Source organism: Phoca vitulina, unplaced genomic scaffold, assembly GCF_004348235.1.
Source record: "Phoca vitulina isolate PV1807 unplaced genomic scaffold, GSC_HSeal_1.0 scaffold19, whole genome shotgun sequence".
Classification (NCBI taxonomy): Eukaryota; Metazoa; Chordata; class Mammalia; order Carnivora; family Phocidae; genus Phoca; species Phoca vitulina.
In genome coordinates, this window is record NW_022589722.1 from 23,469,550 (window position 1) to 23,484,399 (window position 14,850).

General features: G+C 51.6%; 1 protein-coding gene across 1 annotated transcript in view; it reads right to left on the reverse strand.

Annotated features, from left to right (window-relative positions):
* Positions 1–4,170: 4,170 nt before the first annotated feature.
* FOXRED2 (FAD dependent oxidoreductase domain containing 2) overlaps positions 4,171–14,850 on the reverse strand; it is a 15,319-nt gene continuing 4,639 nt past the window's right edge. The window contains exons 6-9 of the mRNA XM_032416376.1: positions 12,670–12,835; positions 11,142–11,383; positions 9,623–9,793; positions 4,171–6,250 (exon numbers count right to left, since the gene is read on the reverse strand). Of these exons, the coding sequence (XP_032272267.1) occupies positions 6,006–6,250; positions 9,623–9,793; positions 11,142–11,383; positions 12,670–12,835 (824 nt within the window). The 3' untranslated portion in view covers positions 4,171–6,005. The remainder of the gene's footprint in view (positions 6,251–9,622; positions 9,794–11,141; positions 11,384–12,669; positions 12,836–14,850) is intronic.

Here is a 14,850-nt window from a genome sequence, read left to right on the forward strand (position 1 = left end):
ATACCGTAGCTATATTTTACTAAGAGTTTTTTGATGAGTGTGCTTTGCAATTATCTTTGTAATATGCTCATTAACAATTGTTAATACAGGGGTGCCTGGGTGGCTCAGTTGGTTAAGTGTCCAACTCTTGATTTCAGCTCAGGTCATGATCTCCGTGCTGGGCTTGGAGTCTGCTTAAGATTCTACCTCTCCCTCTGCTCCTCCCCTACTCTAAAAAAACAAAAACAAAACCAAGAAACAATTACTAATACAGATAATATACCTGCTTTTACATGTGTAACTTCACTGAAGCCACCTTATAGCCTCTCCATGGTGTCTGTCCCTGTTATCTATTGCTGTGTAACAAGCCACCCTAACACTTAGTGGCTTAGAACAAGAATCATTTTCCTCACAGATACGAAATTTGGGTGGGGCTCTGCTGGGATAGCTCATCTCTGCCCCACATGGGGAGCTCAGCTGGGCCTGGAGGATCTGTTTCCAAGATGGCACACCCACATGGCTACAAGTTGGTTCAGGCTATTAGCTGGAAGCTCAGCCACGTGCCTCACTTACTCTCTACACGGGCCTTCCTCTGTGTGGTGGCTGGGTTCCCCGAGAAGTAGTGGAATTTGCCAGTCTTCTCGGGCCTTTGCCCAGAAACCAGTGTGGCTGGTTTTGGTCAAAACAGTCCCGGAAGCCACCCTAATTCAAGGCGAGGGGACACAGACCTCACATCTTGATAGGAATCATCATAACCTTTGTGGCCATCTTTAATGTACCACGGTGCTTCATCGTGCAGGCTTCTGGACGCTTCTCCTTTTCCTGATAGTCATCTTATTTGAAACTGAAACATAGCCAGTATTAAGGGGGCTCATCTCATACATTTTCATGGTTGCTTTCTTTCTTTCTTTCTTTTTTTTAAATGTTTTATTTATTTATTCATGAGAGTCAGAGAGAGAGAGGCAGAGGCAGAGGGAGAAGCAGGCTCCCCGCCTAGCAGGGAGCCTGATACGGGACTCGATCCCAGGACCCTGGATCGTGACCTGAGCCGAAGGCAGATGCTTAACCATCTGAGCCACCCAGGAGCCCCATAGTTGCTTTATTTCTAAACTACAACGAAGGACTATAACACACTGTGAACATTTGAAGCTAGATCGCATTATCTTTTTTTTTTTTTTTTCTGGTGGTGAGACTTTTCTGCATCTAATTAATTTATAATGATTTGGAATGACTTGAGAGACTGGTCTGAGACGGTAATATCTCCAAGAGAATGAAAAAAAACAGGTGACAGATTTCTGAAACATTTTGCAATGAGCACGAAACTCGGGGCTTTCTCCAGAGGAGCAGGCAAATCAGTATGCAGAACTGAGAAAGGAGTGAGACAGGGTATTCTGCTGGTCTTTTCTTCCCTGCTTAAATACATCTGTTACTTTTTATTTCAGGGTTGATGGATTAGTCATGTGATGTACTTGGATTAAATACTTGGGCTAAAGCCTCTCATATATTTGCTCATCAGCTTCACTTGGTGGTAGATTTACATTCGGTCTGGATGCCAGATTGAATTAAATGCTTCTTTAAAGCCTGCAGTCTGACAAAAACCTTTCCCCAGTCAGCATTTTTACTGTATTAAAAAAAATTAGCATCTGCAGGGAAATGATGCAGCCTACGGGTTTCTTTTCTAGGGAAGAATCCAATTTAGCTTTTGGGGATAATGTTGTAATTGGTCAGGGAACCGAGGATTCTAACTGAGGCGGGAGCCTGGGTGGGGGGTGGATGCTCCAGACTCCAGAGCTTTCCTCGTCCCATCTGAGTCATCCTGCCCCCACCTGAATCACAGGACGTCTGGTTGATGGAGTAGATGAATACTCTTTTTGAGGGTACGTTTTTGTGTAATCAGCAGTTTAACATTTCCCTGCCACCTGGTGGGGCCACACACACTTTATTTCCTGTTTCTTAGGTTTGAGAATTGTGTGGTCCCTTAATTTCTTGTCAGCCAGTGTTCACAAGAAGGAAACCCACAGGTAACTAACTTAAAGTAAAGGTGGTTTACTTTAATGATTTAATTTTGAGAGGATGGCTCGAAGGAAGTGGATTTTCGAAGCCCCTCACCACCACAGACCTGCTGTGTGATTGTTCTCAGCATAAGAATGGGGAGACTAGGGTAGGAATGGGGGATAGGATTATCTATCTCTTAGGGTTGTGGTGACAAATTAATGCAGGTAAGCTATTTAGTGCATGCATTAGTTATCTATTGCTGTGTAACAAAACACCCCCCCACCCCCCACCCCGAAATTTAGCAGCATGAAACAACAGACATTATCTCAAAGTTCTGTGGATCAGGAGTCAGGGAGTGGCTGTGCTGGGTGGTTCTGGTTGGGGGCCTCTCATGAGGCTGCGTTCAAGGTGGTGGCCAGCACTGCAGTCATCTAAAGGCTGGATAGGAGTAGGATCTGCTTCTAGGCTTATGCACACAGCTCTTGGCAGGTATTAGTTCCTTGCCACATGGACAAGGAACTCTCCATATGTGCCTGGATGTCTTTGCAACATGACCTGAGTGAGTGATGAGAGAACAGCCTCTTGGTGGGTGAGTGCTACAGTCTTTTTATGACCTAATCTTGAAAATGACATCCTGTCACGTCTCCTCTGTTTGCTATTAGCGAATCAATCAGTCCTGCTCTCACCCAACAGGGAGGGGAATGAGCTCCAGCTCTTTGGAGGAGAAGTAGCAAAGAATTTGTGAGCCTATCTTTAAAACCACAGCACAGTCCTGGGTACATAGTAAATACGTAGTAAATGATTAGATGTTAGGAGTAGTTTAGCAGATAAATTCACTACTTGGTGATTCATTTTCTAGACAGACTTTAGCTATACCCCCATTTTTATTTGGGGAACAAAAAGAATTTGGGGCTCTACAGCAGATTGGAGATTACACCCAGGAGACCTCCACAAAGTGAGGATTTTTGATCTTTCATTTTCTGTCTCTTGGGAGGGAAGATTCTTCCAGAGATCTCCTCTGTTGTGCTGGGTCAGTCAATCCAAAGACTGTAGGAGAGGAGCACACACCGCTTAAAAGTCCCTTCTCTGGCGGGGGGCACATCTTCCCCCTCGACACTGGGTGCAGTGTCTTCCTGACTTGGGAGAGGGACGAAACCATGGGTACCACTGGGACCGGGCAGAGCATGTCCCCTGGGAGGGCTCCCCGCTCCTCTTGCCCCCAGCAATTTTAAATCCCAAGAGCAGAGATGATTTTTAAAAAAATAAATATATTTATTTCACTACGGAGTGTAACCACAAATTTGGACAAAGGAAAAGGAAAGAAAAATGCCTTCACAAACCTAATATAACTACTGTTGACATTTTGTGAGATGTCCTTTCCAGAGTCTCCCCCATCTGTGGCTTTCTAGTTTTACATAGTTATAAGTAGTTCACCACTACAATCTCATGGTCTGCTTCTTTTCACTTGGCTTTGTCACACATGTATTTTTATGGTATGGTCTGTCACCATCTCTGAGAGGTTTTGAGAGCCGTGTAGTATTTTATTGGGTGAATGTCCCATGATTTTCTTATCCCTTTTTTCCTCATTAACTCCAATTGGTTGAGTAATAAAGGTATTTATTTTTATGTATTGTATTCTGCTGTCACTATTTTACCTATGCTGTCTGCCTTTTAATTTTTATCCTTTTCTTTAAACGGTCACATTAGTTAAGTATGGGCGAGGGGTGCCTGGCTGGCTCGGTCAGCAGAGTGCTTGATCTTGGAGTTGGGAGTTTGAGGCCCACATTGAGTATAGAGATTACTTAAAAAAAAAAAAGAAAAATTTCACCTGAAACTAATATCACACTGTATGTTAACTAACTGGAATTTAAATAAAAACTTAAAAAAATTAAGTAGACTGGAAATGTTAAACCTTCTCCTCTGGGGAATTACCCCATCGCTTCTGAAGTTGGACAGTCCTTTCTTTTATTTTAACACCCCCTTGTCACCTCCCGTTTCTGTATGGCTTTTAAAAGTTGCTCTGGAATTGGGGCGCCTGCGTGGCTCAGTTGGTTAGGCGTCTGCCTTCGGCTCAGGTCATGATCCCAGGTCCTGGGATCGAGCCCCGCATCAGGCTCCCTGCTCAGCAGGGAGCCTGGTCTCCTCTCCCTCTGCCTGCTGCTCTGCTTAGTTGAGCTCTATCAAATAAATAAAATCTTTAAAAAAATTGCTCTGGAATTAATTCTGAAGTATGAAATAGGGATTTGAAATGAGATTTATTTTCTTTTCCAGATTACTGACCAGTTTTACAAGGAGAATACCAGGGAAGGCATCTCTAATCAGCTGAACCATGGAGCCGTGCCTTATGAAACACAAACAAGGCTGGCTGAAATTTTGGTGGAATGAACAATTTGGCAGATGATGGGAGAAGCAGCAGATGTCACATAGTTAGGCGTCTGTGAATTATTTGTTGCAGCACCTTGAACTTTGATAGGCGCTCAGCTGCCGTCAGTGGCTGGTGAGGGGTGATGGGTGTAGCAGGGCTTGACATTATGGGAACAGTCCTAGGGAAAAGATTTGTTTCAAAAAAGGTCTTGGAAACGGAAGCGGTGGGGGTGAGTGGGTAATGGGGCCCAAATCTGGGTTATAAATCATCTGTAAGAAATATGGCGAACCCAACTGTCTGGGACTAGGGGGAGATCTTTAGATGCTTCCGTCCCCAGGGAAGCTCTGCCAAGTATTGTCACAGGGTAAGCACCTCCCCAGCAGGCTCGGGCTGCCAAGTGTCACTGTTCTAACTGCACACGACTGGAGGGAGAGGTGTGTGCAGACAGGCAGTGGGCCTGGTGGTTGAGGCCAAGAGGATGTTTCCAGAAAAGGGCCGTGGATCCAGAAAGCCCGCATCCCTCGAATTCTGAGTGGATACAGGGACCCGTAAGAACCGATGAAAAAGCAATCATCTAGGGTCCTGGGCTTTGAAAAAAATCATCGTGATTATTTTCTGTACAAATGCTTTCCATGGCCTACTCCTACCTGGGACGAAAGTGCCTGACGGGAGTGTAGGAAGGGGGCGGATTCCTGGTGAGGAGGAAGAGTGAGAAGAGCTAGGGCAACCAGAAAGAGGCATTGTCGTTGTCACACAAATGCAGTTAGAAATGCCTCCTTGTACACGCTGAGCCAGGCTCCTTGTACAAACAGCAGGTCAATCCCCTCGGAAAGAATCCTCACTGCAAGCCTGGGGACAGTTTTACAAACTTGCTCAGGCAGACCAGAGGCAAGGCGTTGTTCAGGATTTCAGAGGGCAGGAGCAGGGCAAGGGGACGGTGCCGAGGAGAGAGAAGACACAGATGCTGAAGATGAGTCAAGGAGTGCTGTCTCGGGGCGGGTGCAGCTCTGAGTCCTGCTGCTCAGGCAGAAACCCGCGCAGATAAGGTGGCTTTGCAGGAGCTGTCCCGTCTCTGCCTGGTGACAGCAGCCGGGCCTGTGATGATAAGCTGGGCTGGCCCAGCCTGGGTTCTGGAAACAGAGGTGGGGGCAGGGTGAGGCAGAGTGGCCCAGGCCTCAGGGGACCCAGACAGGGACGCCTGGCAGAAGCCTGGAGTCACCTAAGCTCTCTGAGCTGATGTCTTCATCAGAGGCGACAGTCCCACCCGCCCCAGAGGGTTGAGGATGTTAGAGCTTCGGTTTAAAGTGCCTGCCATGAACCCTTATGATGATGAGGACAGCACCACCTGTGACACGGTCGCCTGGTTCATCCGACGAGTAGACCTGAAGGAAATGGGACCACGGGGCACTTGATGGGGACAGAACCGAGCCAGCCTGGTGCCCAGTGACAGTTCACTTGCAGACAAGCCTGGCTGTGGAAGGCAGCTCCCACCTGGCAGAGGATGCCCTTCTCGGGATCCCACCTCCCAGGCATCCAAGGACCAGACCAGAGGGGAGACCACCGCATGGCCACCCCTCAGAGTGGCCTTGGTCACTGTGACGATCTGAGTGGTCTCTGGCAACCATGCGTCGGTGCGACAGAGGGCTGGCTGGGAGCCGCCTGGCGGTCACAGCTCCTCCCTGTTGCTGTCGAGGGGCTGGACCGGAGGCCCTGGGGCCCGGGAGCTACTTAGTGGTCCCCGGCCCTGGTCCTCACGGCGCCTGCCCACAATGGTGTAGTCCCGGAGGAGCCCGCTCTCCACTCCGTGCCGCCGGAGGGTCTCAGTCCCCACGAGCCCCTGCATTCTCAGGTACCCCTGCTGGCAGAAGGGCGGCAGCTTCTGGTGTGTTAGGGCAAACAGGAAGCAGGATTCTACACAAAAGGAAAAGCAGATGAATGAGTAAGAGAGGTATGGGGAGAGGTGCGGGAGGGAGGCCGGGGTGCCGATGCCCCGGGGCCTCACCCAGGGCCCTCCACCCCTTGAGCAGGGGAGCTGACTTTTGTGGGGATCTCACATCTGACCTGAGTAGCCGAGGATCTCGTCCTTCCCTGAAGTTCAAAGGAGGGTGCCCTGACATTCTGGAAGAACGAGGCCCCAAATGGAAAGCAAACCACAGAAATGACTCAACTCCCAGAGCTCTGGGCCCAACATGATGCTCTGCAGGGAGCCAGTCCTACTGGGAGCTCAGCCACTGAGGAGCAGACCCTCAGCCTTCTCTTCTGGAAGCTGGCCTGGCTGGGGCTGGGAACTTGGTGGTCAGTCCTGTTTTGAGCTCAGAGCTGCCTGCATGGCTTTATTCCCTCAGCCATCTCTGGGTTGCAAATACTGTGTGCACAGCACTGTTGTGAGCCCTGTGGGGGGGCGGAAAGATAACACTGGTAAACAGCAGAAAGCTGGTGCATGGGTCAAGTCGGCTCTATCAGGAAACAGCTGTGGGTATTTATTATTCAGAAATATGAAGAAACCACCAGAAGAGCCAGAAGTAGTTCCTTCTGGGACTGAGGGTGGAAGTGAGAAAAAGTCTTTTAGCTAAGTGCTTATGTAACTTTGACTTAAAAAACAGACCAGATGAAAGAGATAGGGGCTCAGTCTTCTCAGGGATTTAGAGACAGGATGGGAAGGAGCGAACGTCCAAAAACTGTCTTGAGTCTTTTATCTCAAAACACCCGGGCACGTTACAAAGGATGTTGTGAGGCCCGCGTGGCTGAACAGGCTGTAAGGAGCCACACACAGAGGTACTTCTGACTTCATTTCTGACTTCTGGCCCAGACAGCCCCTGGCAGAACAGGCCACGACAAGCCTCTCTGGGCAGGGAGGACCGCAGGTGCAGGGGGAGGATGGGAGAGCGGCAGCAAGGTGGCCTCTTGGCAAGCACCACCTTCTGATGACATATGTCACCCCTTCTGCAGGGGCCTGATGGGAGGCAGAGAAGCCCAGCCGAGTCCGGGGCCAGCGCTAACAGCTGCGCATCAGCTACGGGGGTGGAGGAAAGCCCACTCTGCCAGCTGGCCCTGAGTTGGGAGGATGCTTCCAAGCTGAAGGCAGGGACACTCAGTGGCTTGTAGTGTTGAGCAGGGTCTAGGGAGTGGGAGCCAGGAGGCTCTAGGGCCTGGATGATGCATTCGTGGCAGCCGTAACCCAGGGCGGGACATGCTCCCTAACGGGCATGGCCATCTTCGTGTACTCCTGAAACCTCGAGAAACAGGCAGGGATGTTGTAGCTGAGATCTCTGGACCTGCACCGTGTCAATTTCCCAGGCGAGCGTGCGGTCGTAGCTGAGTCTGCAGAACGCTAGCACTTCAAAGTTAGCCCTGTGCGATGAATTACCTCGGGGCATCCACATATATTTAGACGATTAGCCTACACTACTGTTTTAAGCCAGCTCTCTTAACATATACATTTTATTTCCAAGTTGACTGAGGATGTCGCCTGGGGCGACAAGGACACCTGCTCTCTGACCTGCAGGCCAGAGACTGACTGTCTTGAACCTGATTTGATTTGAATAGTACCTGGTATACAGCTGGTGTTCAAAATATGTTTGCTGAACAGAAAAGGGTAGATATCCTAGGCAGTCAGGGGGTTTTAAAAAAGACTGAAATTTGGCCCATTTGTCAGTTCTCCCTCCGGATCCTCAGACTTCTCTTGTCAGAGCTACCTTCCAATTCACCAATTCTCTCTTCGTCTCTGTCTAATGTGCTACTTTATCTTTAGGTTGAGTTCCTTTTCTTTTTTAGATTTATTTACTTATTTTAGAGAAAGACAGCATGTGAGCAGGGGGGAGGGGCGGAGGGAGAGAGGGAATCCCAAGCAGACTCCTTGCTGAGCGTGGAGCCTTGATGCCGGGCTCGATCCCAGGACCCTCACATCATGACCTGAGCCAAAATCACAAGTTGGATGCTTAAGTGGCTGAGCCCCTAAGGCGCCCCTAGGTTGAGTTTCTAGTTACACATTTTTTCATTTCCAGAAGTTTTATTTGGGTCTTTCTGAATACTGCCCAATTATATTTTTGATAATCTCCTTTTTCATTTCTTTACATATTTTAGACAGACTTTGTATCCTCTGTTTGTAACCATTCCAATTCCCATAGTCTTTTTGGCTTGATCCAGCAGTTTGTTGTTTCTGCTAATGCTCCCTCGCGGCAGTTTATGTCCTTTTGTGTTAAGTGCTTTTTGTTTGGGGGTGGGGGGTGGGTCCAACTTACTCGGAACTTTATCTGTGGGAACTTTTTGAGCCCCAGTTTTTTTAAAATTTATTTGAGAGCGAGAGAGAGAGAGAGAGTGGGAGGAGCAGAGGGAGAGGGACAAGCAGACTCCATGCTGAGCATGAAGCCCAATGCTGGGCTGGATCCCAGGACCCTGAGATCATGACCCGAGCTGAAACCAAGAGTTGGTCGCTTAACTGACGGAGCCACCCAGATACCCCAAAACCTAGGTTTTTTTTTTTTAAATGTATATTTGTATTTCTCTAGTTTTATTTTATTTATTTTTTAAAAGATTTTGCTTGAGAAAGAGAAAGAGAGAAAGTGCACAAGAAGAGGGGAGGGGCAGAGGGAGAAGCAGATTCCCACTGAGTAGGGAGCCCGATGTGGGGCTCAACCCCAGGACCCTGGGATCGTGACCAGACGCTTAACCAACTGAGTCACCCAGGCGCCCCTTTCTCTAGTTTTAAAGTTTGTTTCTTCACAGAAGACTTGCATTTACTTCTGTGATTTTTACACCAGTGTGAAGTTTGGCCTCAAACTCACGAGTGAGGCTTCGTGGTTAGAAATTCTCAGGGGAGATTTTCCCTTATTCTACCCAGAGCCAAAAGCACGAGTCTCCACCATCTCCCTCTTGAGAGTGTTTTGTGTCTCCTGCTTGGGTCACTGAGATCTAAGCTTAAGTGAAGGTCTCTAAACAGACCTCCCACCCTGCTCCAGCCTTACCTTCCCACCCCCAAGTACTGGTCAGTTACCCAGGCTCTAAGCTACTACTGATGATTGGCAGATAGCCCACATCCAACAAGGGCTTTATGCTTTTCTTAGAGTTCCCTTTTTTTCCCTGCCAGTTCTTTAAAAATGACATTTATTCAGCGACTTTAGGTGTGCCGTACTGCGAAGGGTCTGTGAACATCTGATCTATCTTGTGGATAACAGAATTCTTGGGTGTGGATTCTAGATATGAATCCTGAAAACTCCACAGGGCATGGATCTATCTGGTCTTTTTTCAACCTTCAGCTCAGTCCCTTCTAGGAACTTAGGTTACCTGCATAGAAGCTTCGCAAATCGGTGTCCAAACAGTTCTCCAAGAAGCGCCTCAGAGGTAGGATGTGCCCCACCGGGGCGGTCCAGTCTGTCAAGAAATCTTCCACGATGTGGTGGATGGCAGTGGGCCGAGGCAGGGCCCAGTCAGCAGGGCGGAACCTCACCTCCTGCTCTGTGGGGAGGAGAGGGGGGGAGTTGTGTCAGAGCCCAGAGGCTGGGCTTCCCATCCTGGAACGGACAGCATGGTTCCCACACATCCCAGGTGCTTCCCTCGCTCCCTCGCGTTCAGCTTTCCTGACACACTCCGTGCTGGGCAGCGGCCAGCCTCTTCAATAGCCATCTGTGTGTTTGCAAGGCTGGCATGAGGAAGAGACTAGATCTGTTCCTTGTGGTATCAGAAAGCGGAACCAAGACTGATCACTCGCACTCTGTGTCTTTCTAAGGCGCACATGGACTGAGGTCCATTGTGACTGCTTCAAAACTGCTCTTTCTGTGAGGAGACTCAGAGGCCCTGCATCGAAAGGGGCCTGAGAGCTCACCTAGTCCAGCTTTGCACCTGGTGTGGGCTCCCTTCTGTGGTGTCCCAGGCCGACGGCCATTAAGCCATGACTCAACCATCCTGGTACTGGGAAACTCGACTTCAGGGGCGACCCATTCCACTGTGGGACAGCTTTGACTAGTAGTTGCTTCCGACTCTGAATAGAATCCTGCGTTCCTGTCACTGATACTACCTCTGCTTGTTTTTAGAGCATCATCTTCCAAGTCACAGCCCTTCAGTCTCTGAAGCAGGAGTCGTGTTCCCCGGGGGGGTGGGGGGTGGGGTGGGCGGGGAGGGTCATCTGGTAGCTACTCTGTGCCAGGTACCGTGCTGGTGTTCTGTGCTTTTTTTTTTTTTTTTTTAAGATTTTATTTTTTAAGTAATCTCTGCATGCAAAGTGGGGCTTGAACTCATAGCCTCGAGATCAAGAGTCACATGCCCCACCGACTGAGCCAGCCGGGCGCCCCACATTCTGTGTTATTTACGTCATTTATCCTCACACAATCCTACTGTTATCCCCATTTCTCAAATGAGGAAGCAGAGGCTCAGAGCGTTCAAGTAACGGCAAGGAAAGCACAGCCTGAGGACACTGCCTAGTTTTTCTGCGCTTTTTCAGTGGCAGGCCCATGTGGACCACTGCCAGCACCTTTCCCCGTTCCCTCTGAGAGTCAGTCTCCAGGTCCCCTCCCCCTCCATGCTCGGCCTCCTTTGCAGACACACAGCAAGACGGTCCCTCTTACTGTGTGGCGCCTGGAGGAGGTCACGACACTCCACGTGTGGCCTGCCCAGGTCACGGTATGCGCCAGAATCTGGGAACACTGTTTCTTATTCCGGGACCTTCTGCCCCATTCGGTTTCTGGGCAGAGTCCCCCAGTGTCCTCTGTCAGCCGGGAGAGTTGTGTGAGAGGGGAGGTGTGACGGGTGAGAGACCCGCCCAGCTCCTGGAAGCCCGCGCTCGGGGGACAGCTGAGGCCCAGCTCACCGGTGGGAAGGTGCCTGTAGTAATAGATGACCGGATGGAGGAAGTTAGACTGCCAGGCGTCTTCCGTGTGCCCCACAGACCGGTCATAAAAGAACACGTCCTTGTCAGGGCCAGAGAAGTTTCTGCCGTACTCCATGTTGATGACGAAGAGCCCATGCCTGGCCTTCCTTCCTGTGATCGTCTCCAGCTGGGCCAGCATCTGCACGGGGAACTCCTCCAGATACTCAAATGCCGTGGCGTTCCTGGGGATAATGGGGGGGTGACCCTCAGTGCGGCAGCAGAGCTGAGGGGGGCGTGTGTGGGTGTGTGCGCGTGTCTCTCGTACAGTGCACGGCCTCTGGTCACCCCCACGCACCTCACTTTACCATTACTGTCACAGCTGAGCCCTGGCTTACATTGGGACAGATTCCAGAAAACTCTGAGCAACCTGAAACGTATCTGGGGCAAGAGTGACCCAGGCCGAGAGAACAGTAACAGAAAAGCCCTGGGAGGGAGTGACTGCCTTGGTGTCTTCGAGGGACAGGAAGGAGGCCCGTATGGCTGAAGGGGACTTGGGCAGAGGGGCAGGAGAGGGGCTGGGGGGCAGGTTGAGGAGGGCCCGTGTGTGCCCTGAGGGCCCCCGGCCCCTGGAGAGTACTGAGCAGAGCTGACTGTGTGTGATTTGTGTTTTGAGAGGACCGCCAGGCTGCTGTGTGGAAAGCAGAGCACGGGGCAAAGGTGGGAGGCCGCAGTTAGTTCAGGTGAGATGCTGGGCGTCTGGACCAAGGTGGCAGTACTGGGACTGGGGAGAGGCGGTCAGATTCTTGACATAATTTGCAGGTAGAGCTTACGGGGTTTATGGAGAGTCTGAATGTGGAGAATGGGAATGGAAGAGAGGAGTCAGGGTGATGGGATATCTTGCGCTGGGTGCTGTGAATTCCTTGCGTGTCCCTGAACTTGATGTGTGTGGCCCTCCCCGGCTTTGGGTCAGGCTTCTCCCGCTCTGACTGAGGGATCCCCCCTGCTTCTCACCTGCCACCTGTCCTCGGAGCGCCCTCATCTGCAGCCCTTCTCCCTCCCTGCTTTGCTGGGTGTCACCTGTGATCTGCCACCTGTCACTTAATTGATAAGGAGCCAACACAGTCCTGGCCCGAGGGAGCCCATCAATCCACACTGGTGATATGCATCACTGTGGTTTACTGCTCATCCGCTTGGTGCCAACTGCGGTCTACCAGTGACCTTTACTCCTGCCTGCAAGGTGTGATTATCCCCATTGTGCCGCTGAGAGAAAGGCTCAGAGAGGCTGAGTGACTTGGCCCAGGTCACCCAGGTAGAAAATGACAGAGCTGGGATGCACACCCAGGCCTGTGTGCCTGCCTGTGGAGCCCATGGTGTCGATTTCCCTGACGTTTTCCCCCAGAATCAATCTTCCCTACCCCCCCACCCCCCATGCAGGCTTCACCTTAGGAGGGAAGCACGGGGCCACTCCACACCTGGAACAGGCACAGAAGAGCTAGGACAGGGTCAATGGTGAAGCCGGGCTACTCACTCCTTCAACAGGACCACGTCAGCCAGCACACCGAACATCTGGTAGAGCCCAGAAGCCTCGTTCACGCGCCGGACGATGGAGCTGGTCAGCTGTGAGATGGGGTGCTGGGTGGAGGGCCAGGCGACGTCGTGGTGGCGATGCTCCAGCAGGCGGTGAACAGCACGCACTGAAATCAGGCCAGAGGGAGGGACAGCATGCTGCCCTTAAGATTTGATCTTTCACCACCGGACACACGTCCAGTCCCCATGGACCTCTTGGAACTCAAGGCACGGTTGCCTGCGTGGCGCCAAGAGGATGCCTTTGGAGTGGGGTCAGCGAAAGCTTCCTACTAAGGGCTGGATGGACAGTGTTCTGGGCTTCGCTGCCCAGTCGGTCACGCTACTCAGTTCTGCTTCCGGGGTGAAAGCAGTCCCGGAGGGTAGCTGCAAGGGTGCCGGGGCCAGCTCTGGCTCCAGGCACCCACAGGACCTCTCCCAGCTGCTCTGCCAGCCCCGGACCCCATGCCTCCCTCTCACCCCGCTCCTCTGCCCACAGTTCCCCTTTCTCCCAGACCCCCAGCGGGAGACCCTTTCAGCGCCCCCTCTCCTTCACTGCCTGCATCCGAACCGTCACGGAGTCCGAGTGACCTAAGGGCAGAAAAGCGACAGCTATCCCTCTGCACAGGGTCGAGGAACACCACAGCTAGTGGAGCGTGGGGAGGGCGCCCTGACGAAAGGGGCTACCATCTCGAGAGAGCCCGGCCCATTCTGGGGAGCAGGCGAGGGCCCAGGCTGGAAAGGTGAGCTGGCCCGGGCCTGGCAGAGCTCGGAATGGCACGCCGAGGAGCTACGGCTCTCGCAGGGCAGGTGAGGAGCCGCGGAGAGACGCTTAAGCTGTAAGCACAGGAAAGGCAAGATTTTGTTGTTTCAGGAAGGGGTGTTTCGGCGGGGACCGTGCGGCTGGATGGGAAGCCAGAGAGACCTGCAGTGGCAGGAAGACCAGTCAGGAGAGACGAAGAAGCTGCGGGTCAGGAGATGGAGGTGGTGGGCTGACAGAGATATAGCAGGGGGACAGACGGGCTGGGCGTCCGGAATAACCGTCCACGCAGTTATGGCCTGCGTCCTTCGTACTTTCTCTTCTTTTGGCTTTCCTCTGCCTTACTGAATGCTTCTGGTCTGCCCTGGGACCGGTTTCTCAGGTTGGAGCAGGAGGAGCGGGATGTGCACAGCCACACCAGCCCTCCCCCAGCAGGGCCCTCCGCTCGGCTCGTGGTGGTGACCACACAGCGGCCGGTGCCGAAACACCCAGGACTGTTGCCCCACGTGCCCGAAGCTCAGTGGTTGGCTGTGAGCTTTAGGGTCAGACACGTGTGGATTCAAATTACCCTCTGCCATCCACTGGCTGGGGGACTTTCGGGAAGTTACTTAAATTCTCTGTGCCCTAGTTTCCTTATCTGGAAATGGAGCGGAAATGACAGGATCTGCGGATTTCTTACTGGGGAGACACAGCTAAAGGGACAGACTCTTCCATTCCGGGGTGTGTGTGTGCGTGTGTGTGCGTGTGTATTCGATATGTGGATGTGTGTGTGTGTGTGTGTGTGTATTCGATATGTGGATATCCTGGTTTACAGACAGCTAACACTCTCTCTCTGGTTTCCTTCTCTGACCACATGCATGGGACATAAAATATATCCTCTGGAAATCAAACATGGCTACTTTCCCCTGCCAAACTGGAAGGACAGTAAAATGCAGAAATGAGCATTAAGCCGGTGGGAGCATCAAATTAAATACAGAAATGCTGGGATGCAGGACGCAGGGTGCTTCTGGTGTTTGTGGCAAAATCAACTAACTGGCCCTTGTTAACACTCGCCCACCCAGCAGCCTGCCTGGAGTGCAGAACAGTTATGCCCTCAGAACTGATGTAATCCAACTGTAATTTTCATTGAAATATGTGGGTACCCCAAGAATCTGTGCGTGATGCTTCGTAGCTACAAGGTTCCCAGGTATTATCTTAGTTTGTCCTTGAGACAGCCCCGCGAGGGCGGCGAGTTCACCTCGTTTACGCCTCTGATGCCACGCCGTCCAAGAGGCTTACGGAGGGGTCACGAAGCCTCACCTCTAGACTGCCCCGCTGGGGAGGAAGCCCGCGAGCACGCCTCCAGCCTCACCTCTAGACCGCCCCGCTGGGGAGGAAGCCCGCGAG